General features: G+C 44.6%; 1 protein-coding gene across 1 annotated transcript; it reads right to left on the reverse strand.

The window, feature by feature from the left end:
* Positions 1–10,101: 10,101 nt before the first annotated feature.
* Positions 10,102–16,862, reverse strand: LOC127084777 (uncharacterized). Its single transcript, XM_051025295.1, has 3 exons — positions 16,303–16,862; positions 14,423–14,488; positions 10,102–12,007 (listed from the first exon to the last, which is right to left on the reverse strand). The coding sequence occupies exon 3, from the start codon at positions 11,959–11,961 to the stop codon at positions 10,261–10,263; it is 1,701 nt and encodes a 566-aa protein (XP_050881252.1). The 5' UTR covers positions 11,962–12,007; positions 14,423–14,488; positions 16,303–16,862; the 3' UTR covers positions 10,102–10,260.
* Between the last annotated feature and the right edge of the window lie 1,090 nt (positions 16,863–17,952).

The raw sequence follows: 17,952 nt of genomic DNA on the forward strand, positions 1-17,952 counted from the left end.
GCCTGTCAGCATCGGCGAGGAAACAAACTTTGAACAAAAATCCGTCTGGTACGGAGAAAATCGGTCTGAACACCGCACATCCCCTCGGGAGTATTATTCTTTCTTCTTATTCTTTTCTTGAACCCCGAAATTTTCTTTATCTTTTTTCATTTTCTTGAACCCCGAAACTTTCTCCGCGCAAACGATCCTCGGATCTCTGCATTTGAACCCCAGAACTTTTGATAATTCTTGGTCTGAAAACCCCTTCGGTCTGAACACCGGGACATCGGCCTGATCGCCACTTCGGTCTGGATACCGCCTCGGTCTGAACTCCGGGAAATTGGCCTGATCGCCACTTCGGTCTGGATACCGCCTCGGTCTGAACTCCGGAAAACTGGCCTGAATACCACAAGTACATCAACCTGATCGTCGGAAACTTCTTCGATCTGAGAATCGGAAACTGGGCCTGAATACCACAAGTACATCAACCTGATCGTCGGAAACTTCTTCGATCTGAGAATCGGAAACTGGGCCTGAACGCCACTTCGGTCTGGATACCGCCTCGGTCTGAACTCCGGAAAACTGGCCTGAATACCACAAGTACATCAACCTGATCGTCGGAAACTTCTTCGATCTGAGAATCGGAAACTGGGCCTGAACGCCACTTCGGTCTGGATACCGCCTCGGTCTGAACTCCGGAAAACTGCTAATCGCGTAACGTCCTCTGATTTTATTTCCCTCTCCGCCCGACGGAAACATTTCCTCCAATATCGCACTACTGGGGAACATTGCTGATCTGACGTTCTGATGCTAGACTCCTCAGAATAACACCTTTATCTTTCAGCAAAACCACCCCTCAAACGGTAACCACGGTTTGGGACTAGCTTATGCTTGCAATGATACATGATTGATTTTTCTGCGTAATGCTCCATAAACATGGAAATGCTACGCGATTATTCATTTTTTATGCAATATGCCATGCTATTTTTTCATGATGAATGCATAAAAAGAAATATCCCCCTCTGGGGAATCCTCTGGGGGACACGAGACTCTCTGCTGAGGCTCTCGTCACTGCTCCGATTTCCACCCTGCCGGGGAATAGTACTGCTGCTGGGAGAATGCCACCCTTGTTGGGGAATACCTCCTTTGCACCCAACCCTCTCGAGGACCTGCTGGGGCAGAAGAACCATCATCGCGCTCTGTGGGGATACCACAATCTCTTTGTCTTGCTGGGGATACACGCCCCAACTCTGCTTTGGGAACCCTCACCGATACTCCCGCTGAGGAAATGGGCAATCTTCAACCTACCGGGGATGACCATCCAGACCATGCTAGGAGAAACGACTGCTACTCCGCTGGGGATTACCCATGCAATCCATAGGTAGAATCGGCTCAGCTGGGGATGCAGAAACCCGTCCGCCACGGGAATTTGTTCAATCCTCCGGTAAGATGAACACTGCTGGAGATATATTTCTTTGAAAAAGACCCGCTCCACTCGGGGAATAACAACCTTCTGACCTGGCTGCTGAGGAAACACCATTATAAACCTGCCTGGGTATAACCATACTGACTCGGCTGAGGAGCTAGTCCCCGGATTCTGCTTAGGGACTTAGCTGGGAAATAGGAATTCCCGGACTCATCCGGACCTTTTCTGCTCCATCATCTTGTATTTCAAGCCGCTCCGTGCTCGACGAGAACGTACTCCTGGGATTTATACAGAAATCTCAATTTTCCGACTTTGAAGAGTCTTCTTGGTTAATTCCAAAGGTCGTCGGACGTCTCTCGTCGCCTCTTCGTCGCCCTCCTTTGTGCACTCGTCCCTGATCGAACTCTGCGGGGAATTACAAACTTTCCAGTCTTCCGACTTTGAAAAGTCTTCTTGATTACCATCAAGGCTCGTCGTGCGTCGCAACGTCACTTCGTCGTTTCTCATACACTCGTCCCTGACCGGACTCTCTGGGGATTTCTCTTGTCAAAGCTTCCACATCACACCCTGCAAGTGAGTGAAAAGTATCTACAGTTCCTGCAAAACAGATCGTTAGATAAAACCGTGCCCCAGGCGCGTCAAGATTTCAACCTTTGGGTCACTCAACCTTCCAAATAAGATTTCAAGCTTCAATCTTATAAACATGCATTGGAAGGAAACCCGTATGTTTTTAAAAATGCAAGATTCTTTATCAAAAATATCTGGATGTTTTTGCAATCAAAGCGGTTATGAAAAACAAAAACAAAATTATATGCATTTTATTGATTGGAAAAGTGTGGCTCAAATGAGCAATACAAAAGAAGCAATTCCTGAAAAGAGGTAATTGCGCAAAAGGAAAAATCTATCCTAATGGCAATGTGAAACCCGTGATCTCATCGAGTTCCAACTCGGTTACACCCCATATGTCCTCAGACTCTCCATGCTTTCTGCCTTCTGAACAAGACGCTTCTGATTGATCCCTACCGGGTATTATCCATGATGCTTTAACCAAAGCGCAAACGATCATGCTAGACGCAGTTGTTCGTTTCAATCCCTCTTTTGCCTGGACCGCCCTTTCAGGTTTTCAGTCCACCGGGATACCCTTTTTTGCCCAAGTCGCCTCTTCAGGTTTTCGACTTGCCGGGTGTACATTTTTCATCTTATCCCTAATTTTTGCCCGAACCTTTTTTCTGTTTTTCGGTTCGCCGGGATGCCCATTTTTGCCTGGACTATTTTGTTCTTTTCGTCCAGCGGGTCAATTTATACGAAGTATTTTTTAACTGCGTCCGCATTCACAGGGGATGGAAAATCCTTGCCATCCATGGTCGTTAACAACAAGGCTCCACCAGAGAAAACCTTCTTGACCACGAACGGACCTTCATAATTCGGTGTCCATTTGCCCCTTCGATCGTTTTGAGGAGGAAGGATCCTTTTCAGCACCATATCACCCACGTGATACACCCGAGGTCGCACCTTCTTGTCAAAAGCACGCTTCATCCTTTGCTGGTACAACTGCCCATGACAAATGGCTGCTAGCCTCCTTTCTTCAATTAGGCTCAACTCTTCATACCGGGTCCTTACCCACTCAGCCTCTTGCAATTTCACGTCCATCAGGACTCTCAACGAGGGAATCTGAACCTCAACGGGTAACACAGCCTCCATCCCATATACCAATGAGAAAGGAGTTGCCCCAGTAGATGTACGTACCGACGTTCGATACCCATGCAATGCAAACGGCAACATCTCGTGCCAGTCCTTGTAGGTTACCACCATTTTCTGCACAATCTTCTTTATATTCTTGTTGGCTGCCTCAACCGCTCCATTCATCTTCGGACGATAAGGAGAAGAATTGTGATGCTCGATCTTGAATTCCCGGCACAACTCTGCCATCATATTATTATTCAAATTAGAACCATTATCAGTAATGATTCTCTCGGGAACCCCATATCGGCAAATGATGTCTCTCTTGAGAAATCTGGCCACGACCTGCTTCGTCACATTCGTATAAGAGGCTGCTTCTACCCACTTGGTGAAGTAATCAATAGCCACTAATATGAATCTGTGCCCATTCGAAGCTGTAGGCTCTATCTTTCCAATCATATCAATGCCCCACATAGCAAACGGCCATGGAGACGACATTAAGCTCAACGGATTCGGAGGTACGTGCACCTTGTCAGCATAAATCTGGCATTTATGACACTTCCGCACGAAATTAAAACATTGGGCCTCCATAGTCATCCAGTAATAACCTGCTCTCAGCAGCTTCTTCACCATCGCATTCCCACTGGCATGGGTACCGAACGATCCCTCATGAACCTCTTTCATCAATTGGCTTGCTTCTGCATCATCCACACATCTGAGCAAGACCCAATCGAAATTCCTCTTATACAAGACCCCATCCTTATTCAGGTAGAATACCATGGCTAACCTCCGCAGAGTCTTTCTATCTTTCTTAGATGCTCCCTCAGGATACTCTTGCGTCTCAAGATAGCGTTTGATATCATAATACCACGGCTTCTCATCATCAGAGGCCGTATCAACAGCAAACACATAAGCCGGTCTATCCAGACGTCCCACTTCAACATGGGGGAACTGATTCCACCTCTGCACCTTAATCAAGGCAGCCAGAGTAGCCAAAGCATCTGCCAAAGGATTCTCCTCTCTGGGCACATGATGCATCTTCACCTTGGTGAAAAACGTCAACAATCTCCTCGTATAATCTCGATACGGAACCAAATGAGATTGATGCGTATACCATTTTCCGTTAACCTGATTTATCACCAGAGCTGAATCTCCATATATAACAAGATTCTTGATCCTCAAATCAATCGCCTCTTCAATACCCAAGATACAAGCTTCATATTCAGCCACGTTGTTGGTGCACTCAAATGTTAGCCGGGCAGCAAAAGGAATATGGGATCCTTTCGGCGTAACCAAAACAGCACCAACACCGCTTCCGTTCACGTTAACGGCCCCATCAAACATCAGAATCCATTCGGATTCAGGGTCAGGCCCCTCCTCCGGGATCGGTTCCTCGCAATCTTTCGATTTGAGAAACATGATGTCCTCATCAGGGAATTCAAACTTCATCGGTTGATAATCATCAATGGGTTGCTGGGCGAGGTAATCAGACAATACACTACCCTTAATCGCTTTCTGAGAGGTATACTGTATATCATATTCTGTCAAAATCATTTGCCACCTTGCAACCCGTCCGGTCGATGCTGGCTTTTCAAAAATGTACTTGATCGGATCCATCTTGGAAATCAACAAAGTGGTATGAACCAGCATGTACTGCCTTAGTCGGCGAGCAGCCCAGACCAAAGCACAGCAAGTTTTCTCGAGCAGTGAATATCTTGTTTCACAGTCGGTAAACTTTTTGCTAAGGTAGTATATGGCATGCTCTTTTCGACCAGACTCGTCATGCTGCCCCAATACACACCCCATAGACCCCTCGAGGACTGTCATGTATAGAATTAACGGTCTTCCCTCCACAGGAGGCATCAGAATCGGAGGCTCCTGCAAATATTCTTTTATCTTTTCAAATGCCACTTGGCAATCATCATTCCACCTGACCGTTTGATCTTTTCTTAACAATTTGAATATTGGTTCGCACGTGGCTGTTAGATGAGATATGAACCGTGAAATGTAGTTCAATCTACCTAAGAAACCACGAACCTCTTTCTCTGTTCTCGGTTCAGGCATTTCTTTTATTGCTTTTACTTTTGCAGGATCAACCTCGATTCCTTTCTCACTTACAATGAACCCCAGCAATTTACCGGACCGCACTCCGAACGTGCACTTATTCGGATTCAACCTCAGTCTGAATTGTCTCAGTCGGTCAAACAACTTGGCCAAATCTACCAAATGCCCCTCTTCTGTTTGGGACTTTGCTATCATGTCATCAACATAGCATTCAATTTCATGATGAATCATATCATGAAACAAAGTCACCATAGCTCTCTGATAAGTAGCACCGGCGTTCTTGAGACCGAATGGCATCACCTTGTAACAAAAGGTACCCCACGGTGTAATGAACGTTGTTTTCTCCATATCATCTGGCGACATTTTGATTTGATTATAGCCAGAAAAGCCATCCATGAAGGAAAACACCGAGAATTGAGCTGTATTATCTACCAACACGTCAATGTGAGGTAGCGGAAAATCATCCTTCGGACTAGCTCTGTTCAGATCTCGGTAGTCCACACACATTCTTACTTTCCCATCTTTCTTCGGGACTGGCACGATGTTCGCAACCCATGGCGGATAATTAGTGACAGCAAGGAAACCAGCATCCCACTGCTTCTGCACTTCTTCCTTAATCTTCATTGCCATATCAGGTCGAGTTCTGCGCAACTTCTGCTTTACTGGAGGACAATCTGTTCTCAACGGTAGCTTGTGCACAACGATATCGGTATCCAACCCTGGCATATCTTGATAAGACCAGGCAAAGATATCGACATACTCTTTCAATAGCACCACCAACCTGCCCTTAACACTTTCCTCCAAAGCAGCCCCGATTTTCACCTCTTTTCTAACCTCGTCGGTACTCAGATTCACAACCTCAATCTGTTCCTCATGCGGCTGAATCACCTTCTCCTCTTGTTTTAACAACCTGGCTAATTCCCCTGGCAGTTCACAATCTTCTTCGTCTTCTTCTTCGGCAAGATAGATCGGATTGTCGAAGTCATACGAGGGTGTAACAGGATTGTTATCAATGAGATCCGGAGAGGAATCGCATCTGCATGAATGTTGATTCATGCACTGCTTTAGAACCGGTGTGAAAAATTGAAAAAGGAAAATGAAAACATTGCCATTTTTATTTGTTTTTTATTTTTAAACTGCAAAAATAAATGAAAAACAGGGAACACCGCTTTTGACTAAAAAACATCCTTTTATTAATGATGCAAAATTCTGCAAATTTAAACATGAGGTGGCCCTTACAATGGACCATTACGTGTCGGGCAATCACGTATGGTTTGCATGCAAATAAGAAAGAAAACAAGAAAAATATTACTCTTCGAGGAGAGTGACCCGGATGATTTCTTCGGCTTTCCAGTTGTGGATTTCCATCCCTGGTTCGCACGGTGTTATCCATCGGTCCATATCACAGTCGCTGTCAGCATCTTCACCCATCATGCAGATGTGGTCTGGATCTAGCATTCCAGCACTGGTGAAAGTTACAGACGTACGACCCCCTCTTCCTCGTCCCAAGCCTCGGCCCGGTTGATATCCAACCCCAAAACGGTCCTTCTTCTCGGGAACCTCCATTACTCTGCCCCAGCCTGGAGCTTCTCCGCTCTTGACTACCTCAGCAGCCTGCTTATAGGAAGCGATGGACGGTTTCTCTTCCTCTTGCTTAGCAAACAGAGCATTCTCCACCTTGACGGTTTCAAATGCCTGACTAGGCGTTTCCCATATCTCTCCATCCATCTCCACATACTTAAACGAAGACAGGTGGCTGACAAAGATGTCTTCCTCTCCGCAAACAGTAACGACTTGGCCTCCCCAGACATACTTCAGCTTCTGGTGCAAAGTCGACGTAACTGCCCCCGCAGCATGAATCCATGGGCGACCCAACAAGCAACTGTAAGCTGGTTGGATGTCCATAACATAGAAGGTTGACTTAAACACCTCCGGGCCAATCTTCACTGGCAATTCCACCTCCCCAAATACGGCCCGTTTTGACCCATCAAACGCCCGCACAATCAAATCAGTCGGGGTCAAAATCAGCCCATCACAGTTTAACTTTGCCAAGGCCTTCTTAGGAAACACATTCAACGAGGAACCGGTATCAACCAGCACATGCGAAAGCACGGCTCCTTTGCATTCCATTGCAATGTGCAAAGCCCGGTTATGATTTCTCCCATCCACGGTCAAATCCATATCAGTAAAGCCCAACCCATGGCTGGCATGCACGTTGGATACGACCGTCTCCAATTGGTTAATTGTAATCTCTTGAGGCACATAAGCTTTCTTCAATATTTTCAACAAGGCTTCCCTATGCCCCTCTGAGCTCAGTAACAATGAAAGAATGGAGATTTTGGACGGAGTCTGCTGCAAATGATCCACCAACTTATACTCCGACTTCTTGATTATTCTCAGAAACTCTTCAGCTTCATCATTAAATTTGTTATCCGACCCCGCAGGCGCCGGTGTCATCACAGGAGTACTACCGTTATCTGCCACAGCTTTACCCTTTGCCCTGGCTAAAGCCTCGGCCTTTTCTTTTTTCTCTTTTTCTTCCTCTCCCCTCCTCAATGCATCTGGAGCAAACAATCTTCCACTGCGCGTGAAACCGCTGGGACCGGCATTATCCACCCTTAGCACGGTGGTCTCACTAGCAGTCTGTTCTTCAACCTTCTCACCGTTACAGTAGACCTCTCCCCCATAATGCCATGGCACGGCATCATCTTTGTCATATGGAATTGGCCCAGGTACCGTGATGGTAACTGGAGCCTCCTCCACCAGGTTAGACAAATCCACCGGATCATAGTATATAGTTATGGTGGAGACCTCTTCCTTCTTTCCTTCAGTCCTCTCGACCACAATCTCACCACCGTCCATCAGACCCTGGACATGCTTCCTCAGAAGCTCACAACCATTCGTAGAAATAGTGCACTCAGCACACTCAAACCCACAGCCCGGGTAAACCCCATTCATCAGCAGTTGTCTTTTCAACTCAACCAAAGGCGTCTTCAACTGATCGACCTCAGACAGCCCCACTCTATCTTCCACAGAAATAGCGTTTACTCCCCTCTGACCATGCGCAGGCATGGGATTTGCATTTACGTTGGGAGAAGGCGCAAAGTTGATTGCTTTGGAATCCACTAGGTCCTGGACTACGTGCTTAAAAGCTTTGCAGTCCTCAACATTATGCCCGGGCGCACCCGAGTGGAATTCGCACTTAGCATTTTCATTGTAACTGGGCGGCCTCTGATCAGGTCTCAAAGGCGCCAGCGTCCTCAGTTGCACCAGCCCGAGATCCAGAAGCTTCTTCAACAGAAACGAATAAGTCACCGGAGGCCTGTCGAATTGTCTATCATTTGCTCTGCCCTGACCTGGTATCCAGCCCTCTGGGGCCTCTGTTGGAACGGTTGTCTTTGTTGCTGCTGTTGTTGTTGCGGTTGTGCTGACTGAGACTCAGCAGGAATTGTTACTGCAGCATTGTGCTGGAAGTAACGGTCCCTACTGGGTCCGCGCTGTGTATAAACTGCACTGGTGTCTCCTTCCTTCTTTCTCTGACCGTTATTACCGAACGGTTTCTTCGTTCCTGAAGAAGACGCAGATGCACCACCCTGGATTTTACCCAGCTTCAACCAACTTTCGATTCTTTCTCCTGCCACCACAATGTCAGAGAAATTGGTGACAGGGCAACCCACCATTCTTTCTGCAAACGGCCCCTGCAGGGTCCCCATGAACAAATCGGACATCTCTCTGTCCACCAGAGGAGGTTGCACCCTTGCAGCCAGTTCTCTCCACCTCTGCGCATACTCCTTGAATCCTTCGTTATGCTTTTGAGACATACCCTGCAGCTGGGTACGACTCGGAGCCATATCAGCATTAAATTGGTATTGCTTAAAGAAAGCATCTCCCAAATCTTGCCAGCTTTTGATATCGGACGATCTCAACTTGGTGTACCATTCCAAGGAGCCTCCAGACAGGCTGTCCTGGAAAAAGTACATCCACAGTTTTTGATCCGCGGTGTATGCCGAGATTTTGCGGACAAATGCCTGGAGATGAGTTTCCGGGCAAGAACTGCCATTGTATTTGTCGAACGCAGGCGCCTTGAACTTCTGAGGAATGACAATCCCCTCCACCAATCCCATGTTGGACATGTTAACCACCCCTGGCGTGGCATAACTTTCAAGCACTTTGATTTTCTCAGCCAGCAGCTGGATTTCCTTATTCTGAGGAGGAATGTCGTAAGGCACAAAAGGCTCATTTCGCATAGAGAACTGGTCGGCCTCCCTATCTTCCTCCTGATCTTCGTCAAACCCATAAAACGGAGGCACAAAGTTGTCTTTCATATTCTGACTAGGCCCAGGTTGACCAGCAGCACCAGCATTATTCACCAGACCAACTGTTGTCCTCTTTCCACCATCACGAGATCCCTGCCCCTGGTTGGAGACTCCATCCAGGTTGACCCCACTGTTCTGAGCAGAAACCCGCTCGAGTTTCTCAACTTTATCTGCGAGAGCCTTCTGACCAATGGCAAAACCTTGCATTATATTGATCAGTTCGGTCATTTTCTCCTTCAATTCCAGCATATCAGCACTGGGAAGCTCCATGAGTCTGGGAGTGTTTCTTCTTGTGTAATATCGGTGAGGGCGAGTTGAGTGCAGGGGTACTATTCTTCGAGCGCGAGCAATGGTTCCTGTTTACAAACAAGCACGTTAGTAATAGTCACCTGCAAAATAAAACACAAGTTATCATGATTAATGCATGTATGCAGTGTCTATCCATATGAAGGACACTTTGTCTCTCGACCCTGGCATCATCGAGACAAATAATAAGCCGGCATTAACATTCTGATTAGCAGTGTTTGATTTTGTTGTGCAGATCGGAGATATGTGATTTAGCAAGAATACCCCCAACCATGTGTGTGCTTGTGTAAGTGCATACGGTAAAGCAAATAAAGCTTGAAAACCAATCACTGAATGAAAAATCACCATCACATAGCAAAAGTGCACAATCAGTGCAGTAGTCATACATCAACCAGATAAGGTCAGATACAATCCTCAAGAATAGGAAAGAAATACAGACAAGTGAATTCCGTCAACAAGCCTGACGGTAATTCACAACGAAAGAAAGATCTAACTGGATGAGGGTCCCGCAGATGGCCCTATCTCGCCCTCCATCCTCGCGAACTCTGCGGCGAACCTGAGCTCTATGTTCTCCTGCTGTAGTCTTCCAACTTCCTTCTGATGAATCTTCATCTGTCTGAAGTAGTGGTCTCTCTCTGCCATGTAATGATCTCTCTCGGCCCTGATCTTTGCTTTCTCCGCCTCCCACTCTGCAGCGAGGACTCTGGCTCTCTCATCCCTCTGATCCCTGACTAGGATTTGCCTCCTCTTCTCATCTTCTATCACCTTTGATGCTCTGAACAGCTTCTCCTTAGTGATATCATGCTCCTTTGCTGAAGATGCCAAAGCCTGACTAACCTTCCCATAGTAGGCTGTATCCATCTCAAATCGCTTGGTCTCCAAAGCATGCCGCTTATCCTGATCTTCCATCTTTGCTTTGAGCTCCTGATTAGCTCTCTGAACCCGAGCGACACTCATCTCCAATTCCGTCTTCTCTGCAAGTAGCTGATCTCGTTCCCGCTTCACCTCTAAGAACTCATCCATGCTGACAGAAGAACTTGGACCCTCAATCCTAGGACACACTGAGTCACCTCCAGGGAACGGTAGAAATGTAGACTCAATCCTCTTCCGCAACCAATCCTCAAATAGTGGAAAATACCGGCAGTTGACTTTGCCATAAGGAGCCTTACCCCTCCTCTGGATATCTCGCCATTCGTCCAATACCTGCCTCAACTTGGTCTGGTTACCATCAATCGGGAAATAGAAGGACTCCTGAATCTCTCGCCCGAGAGGAGGACCCTCTATAGCAAACCCCATCTGTCTCCGGAGAAGCATCGGGTTGTAATTAATGCAACCCTGAACTCCCACCAAAGGCACATTAGGTAAACTCCCACAACTACATATGAAGTCCTGACCAGCTAAACCATTATGAGTCCAAGCAATGTCATCAGCCCGCAGACCCATCAATCGGAAGGACCACTTGACACTAGGGTCAATCTGAACAAACGCACCTCGGGAAGGCAAATACCCCATGAACCATCTAAAGAGCAACTGAGAGCAGCATCTAACCAGACCACCCCGCCTCTTCTCATTCCTGTTATGCACTGAGTAGTAGACATCTCCAATCAGGGTAGGAATAGGGTTTCTCTGCATAAACAATCTGATAGCATTATGGTCCACAAAATTCTTCTGGTTAGGAAACAGAACAATCCCATAAATGCTCACAGCAATCAGAGCACAAACCGTCTTCCAATTACCCGCAGCAGCATGTTCCTTGGCATTAGCCTCCAAGAAACTCAAATGAAATCCAGGTAACTTTCCCTTCTCCTTCCAACCTTCCTTGACCATTTCCGGACTCAAATAAAGAGCACGTGAAATCCCAAGGACATCCGGCTCCGCCCTAGTGACATGGAAAGGAATCTGATCACGGATTTGAATACCCAGGATGCTGACATAATCCTCCATCAGAGGTCCCAACAGATAGTCTGGAAAAACGAAACACCTCAACCCAGGGTCATAGAACTGAAGAAGAGTGTGGATGGCGCTCCTGTCGCAGTCAGTGAGTCTGAAAACCATCTTCAGAATACCGTCGTATGACTCTCTAAACATTCCCACATGGTCAGGAGTAATCAATGCTATCATATCCTTGAGCACACCAATCTCTGGATCAAAGAAACTGTAAGCAATGTTGTTCTTCAAACCGGTCCTCATACTGGAGCAGAAAATCTCTCAACCAGAATCTCGATCAAAAGTGTCCCTGCATATGGGTAAACATGGGTTAGATGCAAATAATGCAAAATGCAATGATGCTGATGAATGAATGCAATGCGTTGCCATCCTCCAAGCCATCTGATTATCTGTACTGAATCTGGGCTCTGAACTGATCATAACCATCTGAGTGGACAAATAATCACCAATCTGATCCACGGGTTCCGAAATAAACGGAAGACAGATGCATCATCATCATCATCAACACCAGACCATCTCTGAGCAGACACACCATCATCTGAATCGGCCCGGGGAATCCGAAATAAACGGATCCCCACTGATACATATCTCGGCCCGGGGAATCCGAAATAAACGGATCCCCACTGATAAGTCACGGACAACACTCCGGCGTCACAGCAATAAATAACCATAAATCCGACTTATAATTATGTCTCTGAATCACAGATCAAAAGGTCACCATCTGAAGGCTATCTGAACAAACATCTGACAGAACAACCCTCCCCTCACAGGTAGGTTCTAAACAAGCCATCCTAAGGCGGATAATAGTCTCGACAATCGGGCGGAGATACTCAATGGGTTTGCCCTTTCGGGTGTGCCATTGTAGCTCCCTTAAAATCGTCTAAACCAAAGATCCGGGAATGATCGGTCACCAGAGTCAACAACTCAAATGGAGTGACTCAAACAAAGCGGAATATCCACAGAGATGAGCACTATCAAGTGAGCCTCGTCCGGCTTGTGGCACATCACGCCGCCAGGCACATGTTGACTTAACATGAAAGAGGCAACGTGAGACCACACTAGTCCTAGGTGTATACTCGGGCCTGGGTTTTAGCCCCACTCAGAACACCCACCCCAAAGTAACAGAACCACCTGCAGAGGAAGATGGCAACGTGACAGTAATGATGCATGCACATATTTAATGCAAGTATATAAACAATGGTTAGTATAATAAATGCAATAAATAAACAAAACAAGCAACCAAACCTATCCTAAAGCGCTAGGAGAGACTCGCTTAGGGACGATGGACCAGCATAGGTCAACACCTTTTCCCCAGCAGAGTCGCCAGCTGTCGCATCCTGCGAAAAAACAACCGGCGAGCCTAAAAATAAAAACACACAGAGCCGCCACTAAACGTTATTTATCCCAAGATAGGGAAAGGAAACGCTCAGAGAAACCTGGAAAGACATGGTCTCGCGACCAGAGAGAAAAGGTTCGGGAGTCGGTTACGCAAGGGGAAGGTATTAGCACCCCTCACGTCCTAGGTACTCCTAGGGATCCACGTTCTAGAAAGATAAGGTTGCTATAAACATACATCACACACATACACAGGGAACGCAGGTGGGGTTAAGAAGAAAGGGCTCGATAAGGCATCGCACCTTATGCCTACATATCTTGTCTGGAACAAGAATCAGAGCCACTGTAGTTCGGCTTACGCACGCCAAACAACACAAAACAATCATACAAAGGGGGTGGCAAACATGGAGCCCGACAACCACTGGATGGAATTACGTCAGCATCCGAACCAAAACACACTCAAAATGGCAAACGAGGAGCCCGACTGCCAATCACTGGGCTTACGTCGGCATCCGAACCAAAACAAACAATCAGATAACAAACAAACACACACAAAAAAGAAAAAGGTTGCCCGGAGTGGTCTCGCACGACCACCTGCCTACATACCTCGTCTGGAACGAGGATCAGGGCGATGTAGTTCCCCTGAAAGGGACTGAATTGCTAACCAAAAACCGGGGAGAGACACACGACTAGGGAGCTGAGACTCGAGCCTAATGTTGTCATGCATCGTTAACCCTAAGTTCGGTTTTCTATCCTACTTGCATAAGCAAACTATCCTAACCAGGAAAGAAGCAATCACACAAGCATACAATATACAAGCATATATCAGATGAGAACAGGCATCTCAAACAACACAAACATGTCAATCAAATGTCCACATAACACCCACTATAGCCAAACAAGGGGCTCAATCAATCGGGTTTGACTGCCTAAGCAAGTCGTCTGTACAGGCTGGTTTTGCTCTTAACCTTGCCATTACGAGGCTAAGGTGAAGCAGATGAAGAGGTGAAGTGAGGATCAGACCTCACAACTCATATCCCTAACCAGGGAGAGCTGACAAATGAGCATGGGTCCAGAATAGGGGAACCCTTCTATACTCGATGACTCTGACACAATGTGCACTGCACAGATCTTGGGCTTTTGATCTCAATGCTACAACCATGTAATGGGAGCAAGGAGAAGACTCACTGAATAGTGGGGGACAGGTTGCTTGTCCCTACCTTCCACCAATTGCCTTACTTGAAGGGCTTTTCCTGCTTGGCTTAAAAATAAACATACACAAGCATTGCCTCTTAAGGAGGACTTCAGACAATTTGCCCGGCCCGGTAACAGCCGGGTCTCCAGACTACATGAAGTCAAGAAGACCTACCTCGATGCAAGTTGCTTAAGCAACGCAAAGCAAAAAGTTCGCAAGGAACTGAGCAACTAAAGGTACCTGTACAAAAGTCAAACAGAATCAGCATCTACTTTCACAAACAGACAACAATATAATGATCAATTAACAATCAACCAATGATGTGCATAGCACAAAGCTCAAGGCTCAAACATCCTACAAAACAAACACATTAGTTTGTAGGTCAAGCAACACAATCCCAAATGTGAAACAAAAGCCTTAATCCTTAACTTCTTAACCTGAAAAGGCACAATCAACTTCAAATGTAAGTAACATGACCACTAGGACTAGCCTAGGGTCAAAAGGATGGAAAAATCCTAAAACAGCAGCCAATTCATAATTAAAGTCAAGTAATATCAATAACAAAGGGATCCCAATTGGTCCCATATCCAAACTATATACACATTTTAAATTATGCAACCTAGAAGGCAAATGAAGCAAAGTTGAGTCTCATACAAACAACCAGCAAGATCATATCCAACCGCATGTCAAAAAGGATCCAAAAAATCCACAAAAATTCTATCCTAACCAGAAGGCATTCAACAAGTCACATATTAAATTTCAAGTCATTTGGCCTAATAGATCAATAGGAATTAATTAAACATGGTACAGCATGCAAAAACTACATCAAATGAAGTCCAAATTATACACCAACTTCAATCTAATGGTAAACAGCAATGGTGCATCATAAATCAGTAGGACCAAAGCCAAAAGCTACATTAATGTGTCAGGAATTATGCTATCAATTTTCATGTCCATTGGATTAATTATGAGGATATGGCAACATAAATGCTAAAGGTTACATCAATGGAGCTCTAACATGCTAGGCAGTAAGAAAAAATATGAATCAAATTGGAAATTGATTGTAAAAATCCACAAAAATTATCAGTGATAGCTAACATGTTAAACAAGCTTCATGCAAAAAATTAGGGCCATTGGCCAATGGGAAGCATGGAAAAATATTTGGGGAATTCAGCATGCCAAACTATGTCACATATATACATGTCCAACTTCAATAATTCATATATAATAGATCATAGGCTAAAAAACTCCCAAACCTATGTCAAAAAATCCAGAAGGATGTCTAGAAGTCATGTTTCAATTTTCACTTAATTTGGATGGAGTATGTGAATTATAGAATTAAAATGGTAATGTGTATGGAAATATGTATACATTGGAATATCTCTAGGTCCATTAATATTTTTTTCCAGCACTATTTCCTTTTTGATTTTTATAAAATATAATAGAGAAAAAATGAAAACTAATAAAAAAATCCTGCATTTTTTGGATAAGAATTGAATATTATATGATTTTTCTAAGATGTTTTAAATAATTATTTAACATTTATTTAGATTTATATGGATTTATTAAAAGAATTCACTTAATTAAACACCATGCAGTGGCACAAGTGGTAATGAGCGAAGCTGGCCTAATACACTGCCGTTTCAATTATTGACGTGTCAACACCGGATTGGGCCTGGCCTTCACAAACACGAAACCGAAATGAAATTCGCGTGAAGCAGGATCTGAACCTAAGAATTTCCAGAAAGATGAACGTTCTTCACCTTCGTCGTTGTTCTTCGCTGCGGGATTTCGCAAACGGCGATGGAAATTAACGAGTAGCATACCGGTCGAACCGGTTTCTTATCAGGAACACAAATATGTAACCAATTTCAACTATAGATTACTGTACACGACGAATCGAAGGAAAAAAGAAAGCGCTTCGAAACCTAGATTCGCAATAACTCAATCGATTTCCACCAATTTCTAATTCTACAAACTGATATGCACTCTACGAAGTATAATCTACAACAGCCACAACACAATTTAAGCTATCTTGAAAGTCGATTCCCAACCTTTTCCGGAAACAGTTGCGATGGAACCGCGGATTCTGTGCGAGTGAGCTTTGGATTGCAAGAACAGGTGGTCTTTAATTGCTTTGGATGCGCAAGGATGCTTCAGGATAGTTCAAATGCGCTTCAAGAATCAACAACCTGCATCTGTCATAGATTTTCTTCTGCCGTGACAGTAGGATTCTTGCTCAATCTTTCCCTTCAATCTCTGCGAACAGCACCTACATAGCACCTGTAAATGATGAATTCACCATGGAATTGTACCAATGATTAGTAGACAATGCTCAATTGATGAAGAAAATGTTATGAAATTTTTTTTTGTAAAAAATGGGAGAAGAATGAGAGAAAAATTTCTGTTATGCAGTGAAATGTGAATATGCAGAAGTTTTTGGAATTGTGATTAGAGTCCTCAATTCTGTTAGGAATTAACTTTATATATGCAGCTCCTAATCTCACTTTAATCACAATTTAGCTAAAATATGGATTAGTGAAGGAAAGAGCTTATGTGCATTTTTTTGGACTTTTTCTCTTTTGATCTATGAAGCAAGTTCAGCAGAATTTTATCACTTGAAACAAGTCCAAAATATCATTTGGGAGCTGTTGGTGTAAGCTTTATTTGCAAATTCCCAATATTTTCCAATTTCACCATGTGATGGCTTATGTGTCCATTTTTCCAATTCATTTTCAAAACCAATTCTCAAACCACAAGGCCTAGGCAAGTTGTGAATATTCCAACAAATTTCAAATGCCATTTGTGAGGTGTTGCAAAAATCCCCACTCAAAAATTCCAATTATTTCACAAGTTGGACGATTTTGCCCCTGGTTCATTTAACAGTCCAGTTGAAATTTGACCTTTTGCATTGAGCACTTTTGAAGAAATCCAATTATGCACCATGAAAGTACATATTAAATGGAGTTTGTGCATATAAAGAACTTGCAATTTGGACAAAGTATGTGGTAGTTATGGCCTCCTGATTACGGTCTTTTCTGAAATTCACTGAGCCATATCTTGCAAACCACACATTGGATTTTCAAGTTCTTGGACTTTTTGGAAAGGTGAGAACAAGATCTACATCTGTCATGTTGAACAATTTTTCATTTGAAGCTTCCTTGGACTTCTGTTTTTGAGGTCAAAAACTTTCCATTTTTGGAAACTTCAGCTACCAGTCACTTGCTATTTTTGGCAGTTTTTGTCCTGACTTGATTTTCTTCATTCTTAAGCTTTGAGATGTCATACAACACTTGTTCCAACATGAATGAAGTGTGTCTAACTCATTTCCACCTCCAAATCCACCAGATCATGTACAGTTGACCACAGTTGACTTTTCATCTGATAGATGAATCTGGCAATGCATAGATCAATTTGAACCCCAATCTTCAACTGAAATGGCTCAAGGGTGAAACCCTAGCCTCAATAAGCACAATATAATCACAAAATGAACCTCATCTCCATCTCAAACCCCATCTCCTGATCCAGCCCTGCTTGGCCCAATACAACTGATTAGGGTTGACCAGTGGTCAAAACCCTAATCTCAAGGAATCTTCTCCAATCTTCTGATGACACCCAAACATGATGATGATGATGTATCAATTCAATCAATATGAAGACCAATACCCTTGGAGAATCATAAAACCCTAATCCACAGCCCAATC

This window comes from Lathyrus oleraceus, chromosome 5 (assembly GCF_024323335.1).
Source record: "Lathyrus oleraceus cultivar Zhongwan6 chromosome 5, CAAS_Psat_ZW6_1.0, whole genome shotgun sequence".
Taxonomy (NCBI): domain Eukaryota; kingdom Viridiplantae; phylum Streptophyta; class Magnoliopsida; order Fabales; family Fabaceae; genus Lathyrus; species Lathyrus oleraceus.